This window comes from Natrix helvetica (assembly GCF_964273705.1).
Source record: "Natrix helvetica genome assembly, chromosome: 1".
Lineage (NCBI taxonomy): Eukaryota > Metazoa > Chordata > Lepidosauria > Squamata > Natricidae > Natrix > Natrix helvetica.
The window spans coordinates 162,124,942-162,147,243 of record NC_138548.1 but is presented as its reverse complement, the minus strand read 5'-3'; the positions used below and the strand labels follow the sequence as shown (position 1 = coordinate 162,147,243).

The window sequence follows — 22,302 nt, the reverse complement described above, 5'->3', positions numbered from 1 at the left end:
TTTTGGATATTTGAAACACATTCATTTGCCTTCCAGAAGGAATGAAGCTGGGTGTCTTTTGGGCCAATCACTTTCTCTGAGCCCAAATGGTGTGTTCTTCACCTTGAGTTATTTGAAAATAAATAAATAAATAAATAAATAAATAAATAAATAAATAAATAAATAAATAAGTAAGTAAGTAAGTAAATAAATAAATGTGCCATACAAACAAACAACGAAACATTTGTCTTAACACTTCATATGAACTTAACCATTATGATTTGTAAATTAACGCTTATGGCTTAAGGCTTTATAGGATTCTAGTCAACTATGGTTATTCAACAAACCATGGTTATTTTAAACATGACTTTGCACAATTAAGTAATTCAGTATTACTAATACCATACCTCAAAGACTAATTATTTTCACTTTCAATGTTTTACTTATGTCTCTGAGGTACTTACTTCATACTCTAGACCTCATTATAAACTAAATTCTGCTATGCTCAATGATATTGAGTTCCATTAGTCCATAATTTTCTTTCCTACAAGGCCTCAAAAATAAAAAGCGGCAGTAATGGTTGATCCTTGATCTTTGTCCAAATGATTGAACTTTATTAAGCAGACAGGCCACGGATCCATTTAAGAAATGAAGCTAATAGCTATTGGCAGCCCTAAATACTTTTTAAAATAAGTCATTTAAATCTTAAAACATGTATATATTATTTCGTATTAGAAGACGTTCATATTCTGCATTTCTTATGAACTGTGTATCAACTACACAAGTGGGAGACATAGAATTAAAGTCAAACCACAACCTGACAATATGTAATACTAGTAATATTTACTAATAATATGCAGCTCAATTTTTTGTTACATTTTATGCACACTATATCTACCTACATTTACAATGAAAGAAAGATGAATGTATTTTTCTTAAGCTATAAATGATCCATTATGAAAAAGTTGAAACCTGAAATTTGAAGTAAATGTGAACGTTTTATTGACTAAATTATCTTAATTTTTAGGATTGTGAAGTACAAAGTATTCAGTTTAGTAAAGGGCTAATTATTGATCTGGGCTGCAGATATGATCATCAGGCAACAAATAAGCAAGCATACAATACAATGAATAAAAAAGGGAAAGCTAAAGTAATAGATATTTTAGTTCTTTTTAACAGGGCATGCAAAATTGAAATGTATCCCAACAAATAGCTATTTTGAAGCTTGCCACTACTTTCTTGGTGATTCCAGATTTTCAAATCTGAACAAGAAGAAAAATCCTCAAAAATTGTAACATAATGTTCTCACTGGCTCAACAATCAACCTCAAAGTACTTTTGCTTAGTTAAAACCTTGCAATCAATCCAGTGGTGGGTTCCGGATCCTGCTGCAACCGGTATGGTTGCAACGGGGCCCGGCGTCCTCCACATGAATGTGTGCAGCGCGCGCATGCATTGCACCTTCCAGCGACGCCTCCGCAAACCTCCGCGACGCTCCAGCTGCTTGGAGGAGCGTCGCACAGGCGCTGTATGCGCCATGCTTTAAAGGACAGGTAAGAACTTCGGGCGGGCGGGCAGGCCCTCCGGAGCACCGTACCAGAATGGTACCCGGTGCTCCGGGCAGGCTCCGGTACCCCTGTACCGGGGCGTACCGCCTGCAACCCACCACTGAATCAGTCACCAAAACTACAAAACTAACTGATAATTCTACTTTCATGTAGCTCCTGGCCCAGTTTCCAAACATCATCACTTCAGATTTCTGGCAACAGCAATCTGTCTTTTCCTCTAACTTGAAATAAAGAGGATAACATAAACATAAAGAAGAGGGAACAAAAATAATGGGCACCACCACCAACCACGAATGCAATAATACTATTTCCATTTATTCATTATAGGAATGAAATGGTGGCAGCAGTGATATTTGCAGAAAAGAAACAATTTATGCTAATTACTAACCCTTCAGTAAATAACAACAAAAATTATTGGGCTAGTAGATAATAAGGAATTTTGTTAAGATGGTTAAGTTCTGATTCATCAGTATGTAGAAAGAAAGGCTGAGTTTGCAATGCACCACTTGTTCTTCCTCTGCAAATTTTCTTTGTTGGCTTCTTCTATAAGTCTATTTATGCATTTACCTTAACCAAAATATGTTTTAGAAAATCATCCTTGATACTTCAAATTTCTAAATAAATATTTTTTAAACTACTCAACTCCCAGGCAAATGGCCAGGTTGAAGACCAATCCATCAGCAAAGAAGTACAGCTAGTCCTCAGCTTATAACCATTCAAAATTACAAGGGTGCTGTACTTCTTCAGTGGCCACATGATCATGTGATGACAATTTGGGCACTTAGCAATCCTCCCTTACAACTGACTACCGGTAGGCTGCAACTGCCCCACCTGCCCATCTCTCCCTTCCATCGTTCCTGGCTGGGTCCCAGAGGATTAATGCCACCTCAGAGCCTCCTTTGTGCCCCAGCATGCCTTCTTCCACTTACCTTTTCCAAATATTGACTTTCTGAAACAGTTCCCAACCAATGCGACATGCAGCCTTCTTGCAGAGGCCACCTTGCACCATTCTGAACGTGGCTGCAATTCTTACGATTTCTCAGAAAGGCATGGTTTTTCCAAAATGTGAGATTTGGGGGAAAACTTTCTGAAGGATTAAGGGAATGGTGCCCACTCCCAGAACGGTGGGAGGCGGCCTTTGTAGGAAGGTCGCAGGTCATATCAGCTGGACACTCTTTTGGAAAGGGGAGCTTCAGAAACTCTCTGGTAGATGTTACTCATATCTGACAGCAACAAACTCCAGAGTTTAATTACAGAAGTATTTATTTATAGGTTCTAGAATCTCACGGCATTTAGTATTATTGGACAATCCTAATGTTGTTAAGAGAAGAAAAATGCCTATTAACATTTCTCATACTACAGTATGCACAATTATTTATAAGTTTATCATGTTTTCACCTACTCTACCTGTTAGATACTTGTACCAACTACAGTCGTTTCCACCAAGGTCCTCTGTTCCAGCGGGAACAGACGTTTAATCCTATTGGTCGAAGGGTCCCTATAAAAGGGCTGCTGTCAGACTCAACCTTCGCTGGATTGTTCTCGCTTGTTGCATTTAATAAAGAGCTGTTGCTACCATTAAGCCTGTGTGTGCCTATCCATTACCCAATCTAACACTACCTAAATCACACTCATCATACTTCTGCTTTAAACTTGCCTCCCAGGGGAGATGCTCTAGCACTCTAATTTCCATCTTCTTACTACTCCTCATCAGAAGAAGAATCCAGCAGATCCTGGCAGTTTGTGCCTTCTATGGGAATTTTTTAATTAATGAGTTGGGTATATTAATGGGTTGGATGTATTAACCCCCAGGGTCTTGTCTCTTTTTGCTTTTATTGCGTTGCATAGTATTGTACACTACCCACAGTCATTATGAGTAGACCAGCCTATAAATAAGTATGGGTAGTCTTCAACTTACAACTGTAATTGAGCCCAAAATTAGTCATAAATCATTGTTAGCTCTGCACATCACAGGCATCATGTGAGCAGATGCAAAATTATGATCATTTTTTAAATCATGGTTGTTAAACTGCAGTTATTGAACAAATCCATTTTTTCTAAAGGGCCCCTTTTTTTTTTTTTTTTACTGGAAACCAAAACTAAATGTGAGAAATTTGCAAAAATAAAATGTTGGCAAGTTGCAGACACATAACCACAGGAAGTTGCAAACAGCTGTAATTGTGAGCGAGTTGCCCAGTGGCCAAAATGCGATCACATGACCATAGCGTGTATGTGTACAGCCGTTGTAACTCTGAAAGTCGTTAAGCAACTGTTCGTAAGTTGAGGATAACCGTACTATGAACTACTGTACAGAGGGACAGTTGCTCGGTAATCACTTTCTGCTGTGGATTATCATCTTTTGTATTCCACCAACATCTGGATTTCCATTCTCATTTACAGTAGGCTAAATTTCCAGTATTCAGAATAAGAAATAAAATAAAATGTTAGCTTTCTAGTTCTATCTTCCTCAAAATGAGAATACCAGGAAAAATATATAAATATATACATATGCTAAGCCTTGCATTTGCCACTGTGATTCAATCACTAATCTGCAGGACAAAAAGGTGATTTACATACAACAGTATTTAAGATATAATTGACTCCTTCTGCTTGATCTTTATAATTTTTAACAATAGTAGAACCAATAAAATTTTTCCTTCTTTCTTAACTTTTCCTGCTTAAGATACATAATATTAAGCCTAAATGTTGCTAATTCTCCTCTTTTCTTCTACATGTTTATAATCCTCAAAAAGATTATTCACATTCTAGGCTATTAGTGTTAAAATGTCTGTAGTTCAGAATCATGGAATGATTTGTATCAAGCTGGTATATTACTGAAGGTCCAGGTTCTATCTTTTTTTCTTTTTCTTGGCCATTACCCTTAAATGAACAAAGAACTGACAATTCGTCAAAAGCATCAATTTAAAATAAAAGCGATAAAAGAGAAATCTACAGACCATCTCTAAAGCGATTTAGCATTCAGATAGATTTAGTGCTGACTCCAATGCTTTTCACTGATGGAAAAAAAGAATTTCGTTTTCTGAAAAGCCCATTTTGAAGTTGTATATTTTGAGGGAAAGTTTAGGAACATTCTCAGAGAAAGGAGAATAGGGATGTAAACAATTAATAGGCTTATTTGAAAGCAATGTATTTTTTCAAAGTGTAGAGACAAGCATCTTTGTTCTAAATCCCATATGAAAGCATTTCCCTAGATATGGTATATTTAGAAGGCCAAAAAAGAATGTATGCTGCAGAATCATATCTTGTTTCTATGTGAAGACTACACACACAGTTCATCATTTAAGAAGTTCTCTAGAAAGTGTAATGAGGAGGTGAACCTCAGGATGGAGGTGTTACATTCCAGAGGAATAAGAGGCAACTCGATCCAGACGTTATGTGTGAGGGTAAAAGGGTGAAAATCACCTCTCCCTAACAGTTCACAGCTCCCTAACCTGCAAATAGTAGAGTTCTCAGTCTGAAAAAAAATTGTCTATAGATGTAAAACGATAAGAACTGCTATGTGTCATTCTGGGTTTCAGTGACGTGCGGTGAGGTTTATGGCTGGTGAGGCTGGGGACGCCATCAGGAAGGTGGGGAATGGGACCACGTGTGCTGGAGGCTCAGGCTGCCTCAGCCTCCAGCACACATGATCCCATTCCCCGCCTTCCTGAGCGTGCTCCGCTGGCTCGCGCTCTGCAGTCCTCGAAAGCGACTGGGGAACGACGAGAACCTTTCTGCCTCTGCTGGACTTTGCGCGCTCCTCGCGACTGCATATTGCAGTCGCGAGGAGCGCGCGAAATCCAGCAGAGGCAGGAAGGTTCTCGTCGTTCCCCAGTCGCTTTCGTGCCTTCGTCATCCGGGAGCACCGACAACATTTCTGCCTCCGCAGCTCCCGGGCACGGCCGGACAGATGTATATAATATTATAATATTGTGTTGTATTTGTACTGATAAATAAATAAAGGGAGACTAGTATAGATCTATTATATACTATACTATAGATCTATTATATACTATTATTTCATGAAGAGAGGTGAGGCTCTGCCTCCCCTGCCTCCCCTGACCGCACGTCCCTGCTGGGTTTTGGGCCTAACAGAAAGATCCTCTTGAATGAAGTTCAATATGTGAAGGCAACAAAAGACCTCAAAGGATAATAATTGCTCTGTTTCCTGTTTACCAAGAATCACAATAACCATAGAAGAAAGCAGGAGACCTATCAGCTTTATTCTAATATATGCCTTAAGAAACAATCATGGCTCTCTTGTAGAAAATGCTCCAGAATACTTTTGCAGCTTAGAATTCAGACCACCCAAACTCCAACAACAAGCTTTGGAATTGATAGTGAAAATATTAAAATGGTAGATAGCTTCTGTCTTTTAGGATCAATAATCAACCATAAAGGAATAAGTAGTCAAGATATATACCACAGAGTAGTGGTGGTACACCCGTGAAGGCTTTGGAAGAGATATTCAGAGGCTGTGATATGTCGATCCTTAACAAAGATCAAAATAGTGCAAGCCACAGTATTTCCTGTGATACCCCAAGGAACCAAAAAATGGACTTGGAAGAAGAAAGATGGGAAAAATATTGACACAATGTCTCCAGAGTAGGGTAATTTGAGCTGCTTCATTTGTGCCTTGAGTGAGAATTTAGGCTGATTTGTTCAATGTTCCATTTGTTTATTTTCTTGGCTGTCCACATATTCTTGGAAGCCTGCTCTAAAACACCAAAGTTTAAAATTGTTGACTATTGGGAGTGGGACTAGGAGCAGCCCTATGATGATGAAGATCATTACTTGTCCAAGAACTAGCACCACAATAGCATCATCAAAAAAGAGGCTATGATGGGCTGTTGAAGAATTTATATCTATTTATGGGGGGAGAGGGTGTTTCAAATAATCATCTATTTATGATGATAAATAGATATCAGCACTCACTATCACTATCAGCACTCACATGGATCTATTAAACGAAGGATAGCACCTCAAAGGTTACTAAATGGTACAGATTATTACAACCATATAGGATTACCATTCAGCATCAAGCTGGAAAACAGTACATCCAGCAGACTGTCTATGGAGATTCTCAGTCATCCAGGTCATGGTTGTCCCAAGGGTGTTTTTTCAAGAGGCAGCTGGCTTTTCTTGTTTTTCTTTGAAGATGTTTCCCTTCTCATCCAAGAAAAGCTGAAGAAGCTTCTTGGATGAGAAGTGGAACGTCTTCAAAAAAACCACCACAAGAAGGTCCATTTGCCTCTTGAAAAAGGACCTTTGGGACACCCAGCTGACTACTTATCATACTGTGGAATGAACATCGTACTTCAAACCATATGTTAAACAGTTAATGTAGACAAGGAACTGAATGGGACTATGACCCTCATTAAAAAGGGAGAAGGAATGTGGAGGGAAAACCTGGCAGTGACCAGCATAAGCATTTCCTTCCCCTTTGTTTTCTCCCCTGGGGACTTTATAGCAGTCTGAAGGACAATACACCACACCTGGTCTCAAATATAAGGGCAAAATGTTGAAAGTCTCAGGGTGTGGGTGTGTAGGTACATTTGGAAGATGATTTGCGTTGGGTAGAAGAGCCAAAAGGAGACATTTGAGCAGTTACCAGCTCAACAAGGGTAAAGGAGGAGCAGCCAAACCAGTGACGGAGAAGCTGAAGGGAGAAGCAGAGCCTAGCAGCTTCACCACTCCAGCAGGAAAGCTGAGGAGCTACACTCAACCAGTCACTGGTGAAGCATCTTTCTTCTTTCATTTAGTACAGAATGAGAAACTGCACATCGGCAGTTTGGAAATGCAGCTGGCAGAAGCCGACCTGCAGGTGGCTGGAGACTTTGGTTCAAGTTCAAGCAACAGATAGTGTGGGAATAAAACAGAGGCATAGATGGATATTAGTACAGATACGGTATAAGCCTACTAATAATAAGTACATTTGTAACATTTTTGTAATAAAATCTGAGAAGATTTTTTTAAAGTCTGTCTATATGGTGTTGGCCACTCACAGGAAGCTATTCAAATGGAGGCCCCATAGTAGACAAAGCTGGGGGTCGGGGGGCAAAAACTCTGTGAAACAGCAGAACCCTAAGAGTCTTCATTGGAAGGTTCTTCAAAATCAAGCATAGGAACTCATGCAAAATGATGTGTCAAAGAAGGCAGCAATTTAGAGGTCAGCCACCATTTCAACTGAGTAATTTCTATCCTCTCTCAAAGGGACAGCAGAGAAAAACTTGAAATATATTTTAAGAAGTGATGACATGAAATATTAAAAAAGAAAACATCCAAATTTACTTCTCCCTCAGTACATTTTGGTTAACAAAAAGCACCAAATAATTGACCTTAGTATGAACTATTGCCATTATCTATGGCAGTGATGCCTAACCTTTGTGTTGTTGGGTGCCAAAAATGCAAAGGCACGTGCACGATAGCCCATGCGCGTTCCGGCACCCATAATCCAAAGAGCACCCCCACAAAGGAACGTCCGGTTGGCCCGTTGGGCCTGTTTTTTGCCCTCCCCAGGCTTTCCTGAAGCCTGGGGAGAGCGAAAATGGTTTCCCCCAGCCCTCCTGAAGGCCGAAAATCAAGTGGCTGGAGCACGTATGCCCGCTGGAGATGACGGCTTGCGTACCAGCAGATATGGCTCCACGTGTCACCTGTGGCACATGTGCCATAGGTTCGTCATCACGGATCTATGGAGAAGGAAAGAGAACCAGGCCAAAATAGTTTTCAGCAATAGAATGTTCAGTTCAATAAAACACCACACCGCTTGGATCTACATATATACTATGACAATATATTACAACACCCTTGATTCTTGGGAAGAACTCAATATGTGTATGCAGGCCAACACCAGCTAAAGAAACTGGCATCTGTGACTTCTGAACATTGTACTGAACAGATAGTAATATTTGGGCATTTTACAGTGAGATAATATTGAGCATAGACAAATTAAAATTTTGATTAGTAAAGAACACATCCAAAGGGTGAGAAAAGTGCTAATCACAAAATTAAATGGTGAAAACACCATTAAAAACACCAATACCTGGGCCATACCTGTGATATTATATACTGTTGGAATTATTAAATGAACATACGATGAACTGGAGAGTTTGTACCAGAATCAAGTATAGTCATTATCTCCCATGCATTACATCTCCGTAGTGATATTAATAGATAAAAACGGAGGCAGAGATTAACTTCAAGTCAAACAAACTGTTGAATAAGAAAAACTGGCATTTGCTGATTATGTAAAAGACAACCAAGAACAAGCATTGATGCAAGTTAAAAACTGGATCTTATTGAATGTACCCGAACAAAATATGAATATCAGAATAAAATAATAAAAATAGGAATAAAATGTTGGCAAGGAAGAACATTACACAATCAATTTCTGCAAAAGATATCAGAGAAAGTGGATAAAGATAAAACCTGGCAATGGCTGACAACTGGAATGTCAAAAAAAGAAAGAAACTGAAGTCTTGGTTTTAGCTGCACATGAGGGGCACATGACATGGACTTTGTAATTTGTTAGTTAACATAGTTCCTTTGTATTTAATTTGATTTATTTTCCACGTTCAGGCTTATTACAGACTGGAATGTAAAAAAAAATCTTTTCTCCTCTGGTTGTATGGATTAACTAGGTAGCTTTTAACATTCCTAAACTGAAAAGATAATTTACAGAACGATGTCTGGAGACTATTTCCAGATAAGAAAAGCAAGGAGGGGTTACTTTTATCTTGTCCAATCAACTTTCCTCTTTCATTTGTCTTTGTTGTGTTAACTATAAAAAAGGGAATGTAAAATGGGTCTTGAGGTTCTCCTTTTCATAGAGACCCTCGGGCCAGGCTATCAACAGGAGCAAGTTCTTTGAACTCATTCAATCAAGGCCACAGTTAAGGAAATCTTCAAATGATCAAAGTAGATTATGCAGGGAGGCTGAGAAATAGTAGATTATGCACTCAAAAGATTACATACAGTGATGATAAAGAATGACATAAAACAATTACCAAAATGATATAAAATTATGTGCCAATAATGAAGAATGAGTAACAATGTGGGATTATCAAATACAAACTAATGAAGTCTTGGCTAATAAAACACTAGATTTAACTGTGGTTGAAAAGAAAGGGTGGATAATTGATGTGGCAATACCAGTGGAAAGTATAATAAAAGAAAAAGAATTGGAGAAGATCCCAAAATATCAAGATGGGGCGGGGGGAGAACTGGAGAAAATCACAAAATACAAAGATCTGAAAATAGAATGACTATGGCAAAAGAACCAAAAATAATACCAATAGTAATAAGATGCTTTGGGTACAATTCTAAAACATCTGGAGGACCACTTGAGGATCATCAGCAATGATAAAATCACCATTAACCAAACATTGCAAAAGGCAGCTTTATTTGGAATCACTTACATCTTGCAACACCACCTGTAATATTATTAAACCACGTCTGCCACTTCTAGATCTTTGGAAAGAGCTCAATAGATGGACCAAAATGCCAAATCCTGTCTAAACATCCGGCTGACTGTGTGATCAGCCATAATGATAAGATTGTTTTTAAACTGTTATTATAATTTCTTTTTAAAGGGTTTATCCTTGAGAAATGTACTGGGACCACTAAGAAATATTTGGAGCCACAGTTTTGCTTCTTTTTGCTCATTTTTAGCCTCCTATTTTCCGAACACAATGCACATTTCCACCTAAGGACTAAGAATACCTATTTAAATTAAGCTGACCTATTAAGATGAAAGATGAAGCTTTCAATCAATCATCTAGGATTATATCTTCTTGTCAAGAATGGTTTTTTTTCCTCGTGAGACCTTTAGAAGATATTTTTTTTGTTCTTCAGTCCAGTAGTGCCTGACAGTCCGCATCCGCAACCCCGTGGAACACAATATGTCACCGCACCACCACCTTCTTCCCCTATCTCCAGGAGTTCATCCAACCCATGACCACCATGTCAATGGCATTATCTAACCATCTCACCCTCTACTGTGCCCTTCTCCTTTTGCCTTCTATCTTCCCCAACATCAGGGCCTTTTCTAACAGGTCTTCTCTTCTTATTTGTGACCAAAATATTTGAGTTTCAGTTTCAGTATCTGTCCTTCTGAAGAAGTCAGGGTTGATTTTCTTTAGGATTGACTGATTTGATCTCCTTGCAGTCCAAGGGACTCTCAAGAGTCTTCTCCAACACCACAGCTTGAAAGCATCAATTCTTCAGTGCTCAGTCTTCTTTATGGTCCAATATTTTTCTCCTACTTTAGTCTATGGAGATTCTCACTCATCCAGGTCATGGTTGTCCCAAAGGTGCTTTTTCAGGAGGTAATTGGACTTTCTGGTCAGAGCTGAAGAAACTTCTTGGATGAGAAGCGAAACGTCTTCAAAACAAAGAACAAGAAAGTCCAGTTGCCTCCTGAAAAAGCACCTTTGGGACTTCCTTGTACTTTGTACTCTTAAAGTACAATCTGCTTCCTAAATTGACTTAGACTAATAGTGTATACAGTTGCAGGCAAGAAACTCTCATGTTACTCTGAACAAATTGTTTCTTGGATATTGATAATAATAGCCTTATGAATACTTCTAAAGGAATGTAGTGGTTAGATGACCTAGACATTGATATTTGAAGATAGATCTTTTAAATATTTATATTGTGTTTTACTAATCTATGGGAAATCCAGGCAAGATTTTACTAATCTTGCTAGTCCATGCATGAAATGCCATATGATGGATGAATGAATTAATGAGAAATTTAATCTTGGGAAAATATGAAAAAGATACTGTGAGTAGAGTTGGACCAAATAAGGCATAGTCTTGAGATAAAAGGAAGAAGGAACTCAAAATAATCTTGTTGTGATTTTGTTTAATATAAGATACAGAGAAACTATAGGCTTTCACAATTTGGTCATGCCCTACCAAAATAAAGTAATATTCCTGGAATCCTTGTTCCTCCCTGTTTCTTGATAGGGCCAGCCTTGAAAGGTTGATATCAATCTTGAAAGCCTGTCCAAATATATCTCTGTCTGATCTTCTAATAAACAAAAGCAGGGCAGGATTATTTCTTTCTCACCCTTCCTTCTATATCTGCACTATGCACTATTTTATTTGCACTAGATATACTACTATAATCTGCACTGTATGTACTATCCATATATCATACAGTACCCTATGGATATGGATGATTTTGGACAATCACTTTGAATAAATGACTCAATAATTGCAAGGTTTTCAAGTAGCCATTTGCCATGGAAATATTTTTACAGTTTTCTCTTCCCAAAAAACATAATGGTAAATGCAAAGACAGATTTCACTGCAGATTTTCTGGAGTGAAAAAAGTGTTCCATTCATTACTCAGAATATTTTGATATTTTTGAAAAGATTGGCCATTTAGGGCAGGGATTAAAAAAAAGGAAGATGTGTAACAATTGACTGACTTTGGGCCTTATGATGACTGGCAGTTGGGAAAGTATATAGCAGAAAAAGCTTTCACTGTTCTGTATTCCCGCTCCCTTCACTGTTCTTGAAGTACTGTCTGTCAGAAACAGATTCCACTACCCACTCAAACAGCTGGGAGAAGATGCCAAAGAAAAGTAGTCATGACATTGAATCTGCTTGACATTGAATGTTCATAAGGAGATGATTCCTTCAGGTCAGATTATTTGCCCATAGAGTCCAGTATAGGAATAGTTTTCCAAAGTCTCAGATAAGGATTTCAATCTGGAATCTTTTCCATGCACAGTACAAATTTTAGGGGGGGCTTCCATAGAAAGCAGTAATGTATTCTACAGACCTGTGGACAGGCTCCTTTACAAGCCCTCCCAGAGATTTTAAGACATACATAGGTACAGACACAGAAGAATATTCTCCACTTAAACTCTTGAAAGATGAAAACTACATTTTTCACGAACTGGTAATTTAGTGGCAAAACGAGCATAGTGCCAACATAATGAAATCCTAACATTCCCAAATTGTACATAATTCACTGTATAATTAACTAGAGTTCAGGTACTGAACTATCTTCAGGTACCTTGGAAGCTTCCAGAAAAACAAATAATTACAAGTCAACGCTGATGATACTCAGCTGTACATTTCCACCCCGAACCACCCCAAAGAGGCGGTCGAAGTGATGTCCCGGTGTGTGGAAGCCGTACGGGTCTGGATGGATGACAACCGACTCAAGCTCAACCCCTCCAAGACGGAGTGGCTGTGGGTTCCGGCCCCCCGGTTCAACCAGTTAATTCCATCTCTGGCCATTGGGGGCGTTCAACTTGCCCCCGTGGAGCGGGCGCGCAATTTGGGCGTCCTCCTGGATGCCAGGCTGTCCATGGATGACCATGTGACAGCCGTGGCAAGGGGGGCGTTCCACCAGGTTCGCCTGGTGCGCCAATTGCGCCCCCTATTGGACCGGGATGCCTTGCGCACAGTCACTCATGCGCTGGTGACGTCTCGCCTGGACTACTGTAACGCTCTCTACATGGGGCTTCCCTTGAAATGCACTCGGAGACTGCAGCTGGTCCAGAATGCGGCCGCGCGGGTAATTATGGGGAGTACAAGGTACTCCCATGTGACACCTCTCCTGCGCGAGCTGCACTGGCTTCCTGTGGTCTATCGGGTGCGTTTCAAGGTCCTGATTACGATCTTTAAAGCGCTCCATGGCTCAGGACCTAGTTACTTGCGGGATCGTATCCTGCCCCATACATCCCTGCGACCCATCCGCTCGCACAGAGAGGGACTTCTCCAGGTGCCGTCCACCAGACATTGCCGAGGGGCGGCGCCTAGGAGCAGAGCCTTCTCTGTGGCGGGCCCAGCCCTGTGGAATGACCTCCCTCCGGATATTAGGACCACCTCTGACCTCCGCTCCTTCCGTGTAAAGCTCAAGACCCACCTATTCCAAGTAGCTGGCCTGGCTCAACCATAATTTTATATCGCTCCTGACGGATTTTTAATTTTGTAATTTTATTTAAGGGTTTTAAAATTGTGATTTTAATTGTTTCCACTCATCTGTTTACCTCCTCCACGTACACGTATATGTCTTTGTTCCTGTGTATGTTTGTCCATATCTGTATTTTATTTGTTTTTTGTACGCCGCCCCGAGTCCTTCGGGAGAGGGTTGCGGCTAACAAATAAAATTATTATTATTATTATTATTATTATTATTATTATTATTATTATTATTATTATTATTATTATTATTATTATTATTATTATTATTATTATTATTATTATTATTATTAATAATAATAATAATTTACACCAGAGCCATAAATAAAGGATAAATTTAAAGTTACTGCAGAGATGAGATTAGTAATAATGAAGAACAGCTTCTATAGAATTTAAGTTTCTACTCCCAAGAGTGTTTTTTTTTTTCATGAGGCAACTGGACTTTCTTGTTGTTCTCATCCAAGAAGCTTCTTCAGCTCTGACTGGATAGTGGGGAATGGAAGGATTAACTATCCTCTCAGAGCCGAAGAAGCTTCTTGGATGAGAAGCGAAATGTCTTCAAAAGAAACAAAAAGAAAGTCCAGTTGCCTCCTGAAAAAGCACCTTTGAGACAACCATGACCTGGATGACTGAGAATCTCTACAGACTTTTAGCTTCTACTATTTTTAAAATCAATATTCTAGCTTCTATTCTTTACGGAAAAAGAATTAGGATTTCTTTCTTTTCCCACATCAGACTGTATGAGCCCATTTCTCAGACCGGACTGTTGTAGGTAACTGCACTCTTCTTACAAAACAGTCTTGTCTGCTCCCAGGTTCCTTGTTTCCCATCTTGCCTGCTTCAGTCTTCAGATTAAAGAATCATCTTTTCTATCTCATTGCAGCTGAGTGGAGACAATTACTGTCACACAATTAACTTGTGCTTTGCACTGTAACAAAGATGCATCAAGGAACGCACTCAAGCATTAAAGGGGACAATAATGTTGGATATCCTTATTCAGAAACTGGCAATCTCACTAGATTTTTCCCAAATTATATTGTATATTTGCATTTTGTTAGAGGGATAGGTACCTGGATCTGCATGAGAATTGTGTGGTGGGATTGTTGATTCCTAATCTTGTTTTATTAGATATTGAATGGTCTGATACAATAGAAACATAAAGAACTCAAAATGTTGTGCTACAGAAGTGTCCCATTTATAACTGTACAGGTGTCAGGAATGGGATAGTAATATCAATTCCTATCCTAGAAATATATAATAGTCGTATCAACATCTACTGAAAGATTCCAGAGAATCAGTTGTTGTAGCTCCCAGTCCCTTTCTAGTCAAAGACTAACTGTCATAGCAATCAAAATAGGCTCAATACCAAAATGAGGCCTGTGTTTGGTTTAAACAGATGTGAAAATTAAAATGTTTAGAACTTTAAAACTTCTAATCAGTTTATTGCTCAAACTCCATAAATGTGTTCAGTGTCTTCCTTTTAATTGTTCTTCAATATGATGTCTGAATTAAAATGCATATTTGTGTTCTGGCAACAGGACTTAGTCAGAAAGCATCTGGAATAATGCAAATTGATACCTCTGACTGTATTCAGAGATGCAGCCCTATCGCCACTGAATTAATCGAAAAGCCCCTAAATATAAGTATAAGTATAATCTTTATTGTCATTGTACTTAAATACAACGAAATTGGTTACATCTTGAAGTTATTATGTCTTCCTGAGATGTTAAGAATCAAGCAGATTTGAGTCTCCATTTGTTATATGCTGGAAATTCCTTCTGCTGAAGCCACAAACTGTGGCAATGTGCTGCATTTCTCAATTGTTGTGAGGAAATGAGCTATAGTATTTTACAGAAAACATGTGAAGTAATATGGTTGTGCATACATGTAAAAAGCATAGCCAGACAGGCTTTCTGTGATTGTTTTTTTAAAATTTGAAAATACTTCTATATGAGCGTTAAGCTTTGCCTATGTGCAGCAGAAAACATTTAGCTCCAAAGACAAAGCATCTTACCTTTTTTAAGATCCGGGATCCATAGGTGAATATATAAAGATAAAACGTAAATCTCCACCTGCAAATAATATAAAATAGATAATCTTAACAACCTTGTGGTAAGAGAACTTGAGAGTTCAAGATATAGAACAATGTAGAAATGTCCACAATAGTGTATTCCAAAGTGCCCATGTGTTGCTTCGAACGACACACTGATTATTAGAAGCCTGGATCAATAAACAAGAGGGACCAAATTTGTTTGGATACCAACTAAATGCAGAATGCAAGATTTCATTCTCCAAGAAAGCACTGTTTAATAGCCACACTAAAATGCATTTAAATTAGGTCAACCTAAGTTTGTGTTTTCTGTTAACAAAGTGGTCTAAAACAGCCTATCCTAGGGCAGCAGTACAGTGTTTGTTAGAAGCCTTGGCCTTTAGCTTCCAGTCTTGATAAATCACCATGGTCAAAGGCCACAAAAATGGCAGAAGGGAATATGCCCCAAAGCAAGTAACCAGGGGCAACACACCTCATATACTCATATGTATATCTCAGTGGTTTTTGCATCTGTTTAGTTTATAAAACTATAAAGCTCTTCCAAAAAAGGGAGGGAGCAACCAATGATCCTCTGGCAATGACGTTCACCACCTGGAGCCCTATCCTATCCGCCACTGTGCAATTGGCAAACCATACACAGGTGCAGTAAGTTAAAATACTCTCTATGGTGCAGCTGTAGAAGGTCACCAGCAGCTTTTCATTCAGTTGTTGTTTCCTGAGAAGTCTCAGGTAGTATAATCTCTGCTGCTGGGCCCTTTTGAGCAATGCTGCAGTGTGAGTGCCCCAGGTCAGGTCCTCTTTTATGATAACACCCAGAAACTTAAAACTGACCACTTGCTCCTCTCGGTTGTTGTTCTCGAGGGGAATGGCGATTGAAAAACTAACATTTCCTCTAATACAAAAGAATTCCTGGAGTCAAGGTTCCATGTACGCAAAGCAGTAGAGGGCAAGAGAAACCATAGACTGTTTTGTTTTCCATTCACAAACACATTCACAAGAACATCAACTGACCTAGTTTTAAGAGAAACCATCTTTGCGCTAGCCACAAGCAGAGGCTCCCTAGCTGATTTTGAAGCATTAATTCAGTGGGCCTGGGGAATAGGCCAGTATTGACTAACTCTGTATAGTACTTGGAGAAGAGGGGATGAAGATCACTATGGGAAAACCTGCCTCATATTAGACAAAAGGGGGAAAGGGGGAATGTTAATAAGCTAGCATTTAGATGAACTGGAAGAGGCAAGAAAGTTTATTTTGTCTAATTTAATACAAATAAAATCTGGGTTGCACCATATGATCTTGAGCACACTAATTCAACCTAATGATGTGTGTGTCATTATTATAATCACCTTGCATTTTAGCTGTGACACCATCTTAGAGGCAAAAACAAGAGAAATCTGCTTAGCATTCAAGGCATTGTTATTGTTTATATCACTGACGTTAAGACATTTGCTTCCAAATAATCTTTGCAACAGCAATAGTCTTTTCAAATCAATGCAGGCATAATATTAAAGCAATTAATTCATTCACTTCTATTTGGTGAATGCCAATCAGAAACTCTTTGTTCAATATCAGTTTTGAAGTCTAACGGTTACAAGGTCCATCTTTGTCCTTTCTTTAGTTTTCATGAACAGATTTTTACGTACGTAATAAGAACTACATTCAAGAAAAAAGTTTTAATAAAGTAAATGTGAAAGGGAAAAAAAGAAAGGGAAAAGGGAAAGAAAGGGTAAAGGCAGATAGAAAAAATGAAAACAACAGAACAGAAATGAAATGAAATGAAACAGAAAACATGAAAAATTTATGTAAGAAGTGCGTCCCATCTTTCTCTCAGCAGTTATGTGTACAATTGTAAACAAACACCCAAAGCATCTAAATACTGTGTCTAGTTCTAGAGACCCCACTTAAAAAGACCTCACTTAAAAAAAGACATAAGTTTAAGCAAGTCTTTATACTTCCCCCTCATTATCCAATGGTCTGCAATGATATTAGCAAGTTATGACTCTATTACTAATTGATGTAGATTAGCAGTTGGGGTATATAAAGAAACAAACCTATTAATTATTGAGTTGCATGTATACAACATTGGTAGTTAATTTTAAGCAATCCCATTTATTAGAATTTACAGAGGTAACAATTAGCACCAGAAGAAATTAAATACTGAATGCATTTCTGTAGAACAGGACATAAAACTAAAAACAGAGAAAATGGTGACTTACAGCAATTTCAAAATTATATACACAAACTTTCTTATCTAATTATGTGGAAACTCTTATCTAAGATGTGGAGACTCTAGAAAGTGTGCAGAGAAGAGCAACAAAGATGATTAGGGGACTGGAGACTAAAACGTATGAAGAACGGTTGCAGGAACTGGGTATGTCTAGTTTAATGAAAAGAAGGAGTAGGGGAGACATGATAGCAGTCTTCTGATATCTCAGGGGTTGCCACAAAGAAGAGGGAGTCAAACTATTCTCCAAGGCACCTGAGGGCAGAACAAGAAGCAATGGGTGAAAACTAATCAAGGAGAGAAGCAACTTAGAACTGAGGAGAAACTTCCTGACAGTTAGAACAATTAATCAGTGGAAGAGCTTGTCCCCAGAAGGTGTGAATGCCCCAACACTGGAAGTCTTTAAGAAGATGTTGGAGAACCATTTGTCTGAAGTGGCTTAGGATTTCCTGCCTAAGCAGGGGGTTGGACTAGAAGACCTCCAAGGTCCCTTCCAACTCTGCTATTGTATTGCATTGTATTGTATTATAATTATATGTTCCATGATTCTCGCACATCATGGCTATGGTACAGTTTGCTGAGAATTACATTACAATAAGCTGCACACCAGTGTGTTTGTTTTAAAGCTTACATAAAACCTACCATGGTGTACTGAAGAGAACATTCTGAATGGAGCAATCTGTATTTAACTCTTGTTAAGCCACAGATTTAGCAGAAGAATTTGATACAAGCCACTTTTTTAGTCCTACCACAACAAATGATAGTTAGAAATAGAATCTTAGGTTTGCATTTTTTGGCTGGCTTTAAGAGCCAAATTAGAAATATTGAAAATTTCTCTCTTCCTCTTTTTACTATATATATATATCATATATTTCTTTGGAACATAGCAAGGTTTAAACGTAATACACAGCGAAATGTAAGATTGCTTGGCTTTGCTTCACATCTGAAGAAACTGCAGCCTTTGATACGAAGAAAAATTACCTTGCTTCTCTTGACCAGTCCCATTAAAATAATCCACTACTCCCTCCCTCAGGAAATCCTTTTCCCTGTGAGCTACTGCTCACTCTTGCCAAGAAGCTGCGTCCCAACACATATGTACTAGCAAAGCTGTACAAAAAGGCTTAAGAGACACACATGTTGACTCCAGTGTACTCCGGCATTATCTCTCTTTTTCCGGGGTGAAACTGCGTACAAACCTCCGAGCTAAGCCGGACTTGGCCTGCCTTCGCTCTTCACTGGCCGCCAAAGGCCCGCCTTCCTGACAGAAGCCTCCGAGCCTAAAGACTAAAGTCCAGTACATCACGCTAAAAAACACTGTGCGGCAGTTGGAAACTGCTGCGTGGCGTTTTTTTGTCACGTGCGCAGCCGCGCAGGTTAGAGGGAACATTGGAGAGGGTCAAAACATATCAGGAGATTGGAGGAACTAAATATGTACAGCCTGAATAATAGAAGGGAAATGGGTGACATTATTGAAAACTTTAAATATATTAAGGGTATGAATAAGAGTCCAGAAGGCAGTATTTTCAATATTAAGCAAAAATCAAGAACATGGGGGCATCAGCTCAAATTGACAGGAGAGAAGGTCAAAAGTAATGTTACAGAGTATTACTTCACAGAAACAATACAATACAATACAATAGTAGAGTTGGAAGGGACCTTGGAGGTCTTCTAGTCCAACCCCCTGCCTAGGCAGGAAACCCTATACCGTTTCAGACAAATAGCTATCCAACATCTTCTTAAAGACTTCCAGTGTTGGGGCATTCACAACTTCTGGAGGCAAGCTGTTCCACTGATTAATTGTTCTCACTGTCAGGAAATTTCTCCTCAGTTCTAAGTTGCTTCTCTCCTTGATTAGTTTCCACCCATTGCTTCTTGTTCTACCCTCAGGTGCTTTGGAGAATAGTTTGACTCCCTCTTCTTTGTGGCAACCTCTGAGATATTGGAATAATGCTATCATGTCTCCCCTAGTCCTTCTTTCTCTTAAGCTAAACATACCCAGTTCCTGCAACCGTTCTTCATATGTTTTAGTCTCCAGTCCCCTAATCATCTTTGTTGCTCTTCTCTGCACTCTTTCTAGAGTCTCCACATCTTTTTTACATCGTGGCGACCAGAACTGAATGCAGTATTCCAAGTGTGGCCTTACCAAGGCATTATAAAGTGGTATTAACACTTCACGTGATCTTGATTCTATCCCTCTGTTGATGCAGCCTAGAACTGTGTTGGCTTTTTTGGCAGCTGCTGCACACTGCTGGCTCATATTTAAATGGTTGTCCACTAGGACTCCAAGATCCCTTTCACAGTTACTACTACTGAGTAAGGTATCACCTATACTGTACCTGTGCATTCCGTTTTTGTTGCCTAAATGTAGAACCTTACTCTTTTCACCATTGAATTTCATTTTATTAGATAGTGCCCAATGTTCAAGTTTGTCAAGATCCTTCTGTATCTTAAGCCTATCTTCTGGAGTGTTGGCTATTCCTGCCAGCTTGGTATCATCTGCAAATTTGATGAGTTCCCCATTTATTCCCTCATCCAAATCATTGATGAAGATGTTGAAGAGTACTGGGCCTAAAACAGAGCCTTGGGGTACTCCACTGCATACTTCCCTCCATGTAGATGCAGTTTCATTGAGAACTACACGTTGAGTGCGGTTGGTCAGCCAGTTACCAATCCATCTGGTGGTGATGCTGTCTAACCCACATTCTTCTACTTTATCTAGTAGTAGGTTATGGTCTACCTTATCAAAAGCCTTACTGAAGTCCAAGTAAACTATATCAACGGCATTCCTCTGGTCCACTAATTTTGTCACATTATCAAAGAATGCAATAAGATTAGTCTGGCATGATCTGTTTTTGACAAATCCATGTTGGCTTTTGGCTATTACTTTGTTTGCTTCTAGGTGTTCGCAAATTCGTTGCTTGATTATTTTTTCCAGAATCTTTCCTGGTATTGAGGTTAGGCTGATAGGTCTGTAGTTTCCTGGATCTAATTTTTTCCCTTTTTTGAAGATGGGAACCACATCAGCTCTTTTCCAGTCCTCTGGTAGTTCCCCGGTGTTCCAGGATCTCTGAAAGATATAATTCAGTGGTTCTGAGATCTCGTCTGCTAGTTCCTTCAGAACTCTGGGGTGTAATCCATCCGGTCCTGGTGATTTGAACTCATCTAGGGTAGACAGGTGCTCACTTACCATTTTCTTCCCTATTTCAATTTGTGTTCCTAATTTTGTGTGCTGCTTTTGATAGGTTGGACTGTTTTATCCCTTTGTGTAAAGACAGATGCAAAACATGAGTTAAATAGTTCTGCTTTCTCCCTGTTGCTTGTCACCTTCTTGCCACTTTCTCCTAGCAATGGACCAATTGTTTCCTTAACTTTTTTCTTGTTTTTAACATGTTGGAAGAAGCTTTTTTGTTAATTTTTACTTTTGTGGCAAGCCTTTCTTCATTGTGAGCCTTAGCTTTCCTCACTTCATCTTTACAGGCTCGGGCTATTTGCTGATATTCTGCCTTAGTTATGTCCCCCTCCTTCCACTTTTTATACTTACTTTTTTTGTCTTTCAGTTTGTCAGATAGTTGTTTATGCAGCCATGCTGGTTTCTTTTGGGAGCTGTTGTTTTTCTTCTTCATTGGTATTGTGTTAGACTGGGCTTTTCTAATCTCATTTTTCAAAATTTCCCAAGCTTCTTGAGTTGTTTTCCCCTCGAGGATTCTCATCCATGGAATTTTTCCCAAGCTCTCTCTAAGTTTATTGAAAATAGCTTTCTTAAAGTCCAAGACTCTAGTTTGACTTTGTTCTACTACTTGTGTTTGGATAATGTTGAATTCCAATATTGCATGGTCACTTGCCCCCAGGGTTCCTATGGCTTCAACACCTTCTATCATTTCCTCTCTGTTAGTGAGAATTAAGTCCAGTATGGCTGATCCCCTTGTTTCCTTCTCTACTTTTTGGAAAACAAAGTTGTCTGCTAGGTTTGTTAGGAACCTGTTGGATCTTCCACTTGGTACAGAGTTTGTTTCCCAGTTGATGTCAGGGTAGTTAAAATCTCCCATTACTATTGTGGTGTGCTTCCTACATACCTTAGTTAGCTGACTAGCAAAAAGTTCATCTTCTTCCTCTGCTTGGTTGGGTGGCCTGTAGTATAGAATACAGGTAGTCCTCGACTTACAGCCAGAATTGAGCCCCAAATTTCTGTTGCTAAGTGAGACATTGGTTAAGGGAGTTTTGCCCCATTTGCAGCATTCTAACCACTCCAGAACCACAGCTCATACTTAATTCTTCAACTAAGTATCAATCTTTAAAATCCTCTGTATCCATGTATTTGGATCTAATTTTTTTACATGGCCTTCATTTCCTTCCTAGTCCATGACTCAACATAATTATTTCAAAATAATATACAGTTCATATTTGTCAGGATAACACCCAGGTCTTTTGCTATTTTCTCAACCTTAAAACCAATTTACTCCATCAGTCGTATTTGATCTTCTAGTTTCATATTATTTTGTAACTATCGTCATCTTCTGATTTTTAATCTTAGGGGAATAGG

At 39.0% G+C, this 22,302-nt stretch overlaps 1 protein-coding gene across 1 annotated transcript in view; it reads right to left on the bottom strand.

Annotated features, from left to right (window-relative positions):
- CERS6 (ceramide synthase 6) overlaps positions 1 to 22,302 on the bottom strand; it is a 97,951-nt gene that overhangs the window by 23,885 nt on the left and 51,764 nt on the right. Inside the window, exon 4 of the mRNA XM_081932915.1 lies at positions 15,503 to 15,560. Within this exon, the coding sequence (XP_081789041.1) occupies positions 15,503 to 15,560 (58 nt within the window). The remainder of the gene's footprint in view (positions 1 to 15,502; positions 15,561 to 22,302) is intronic.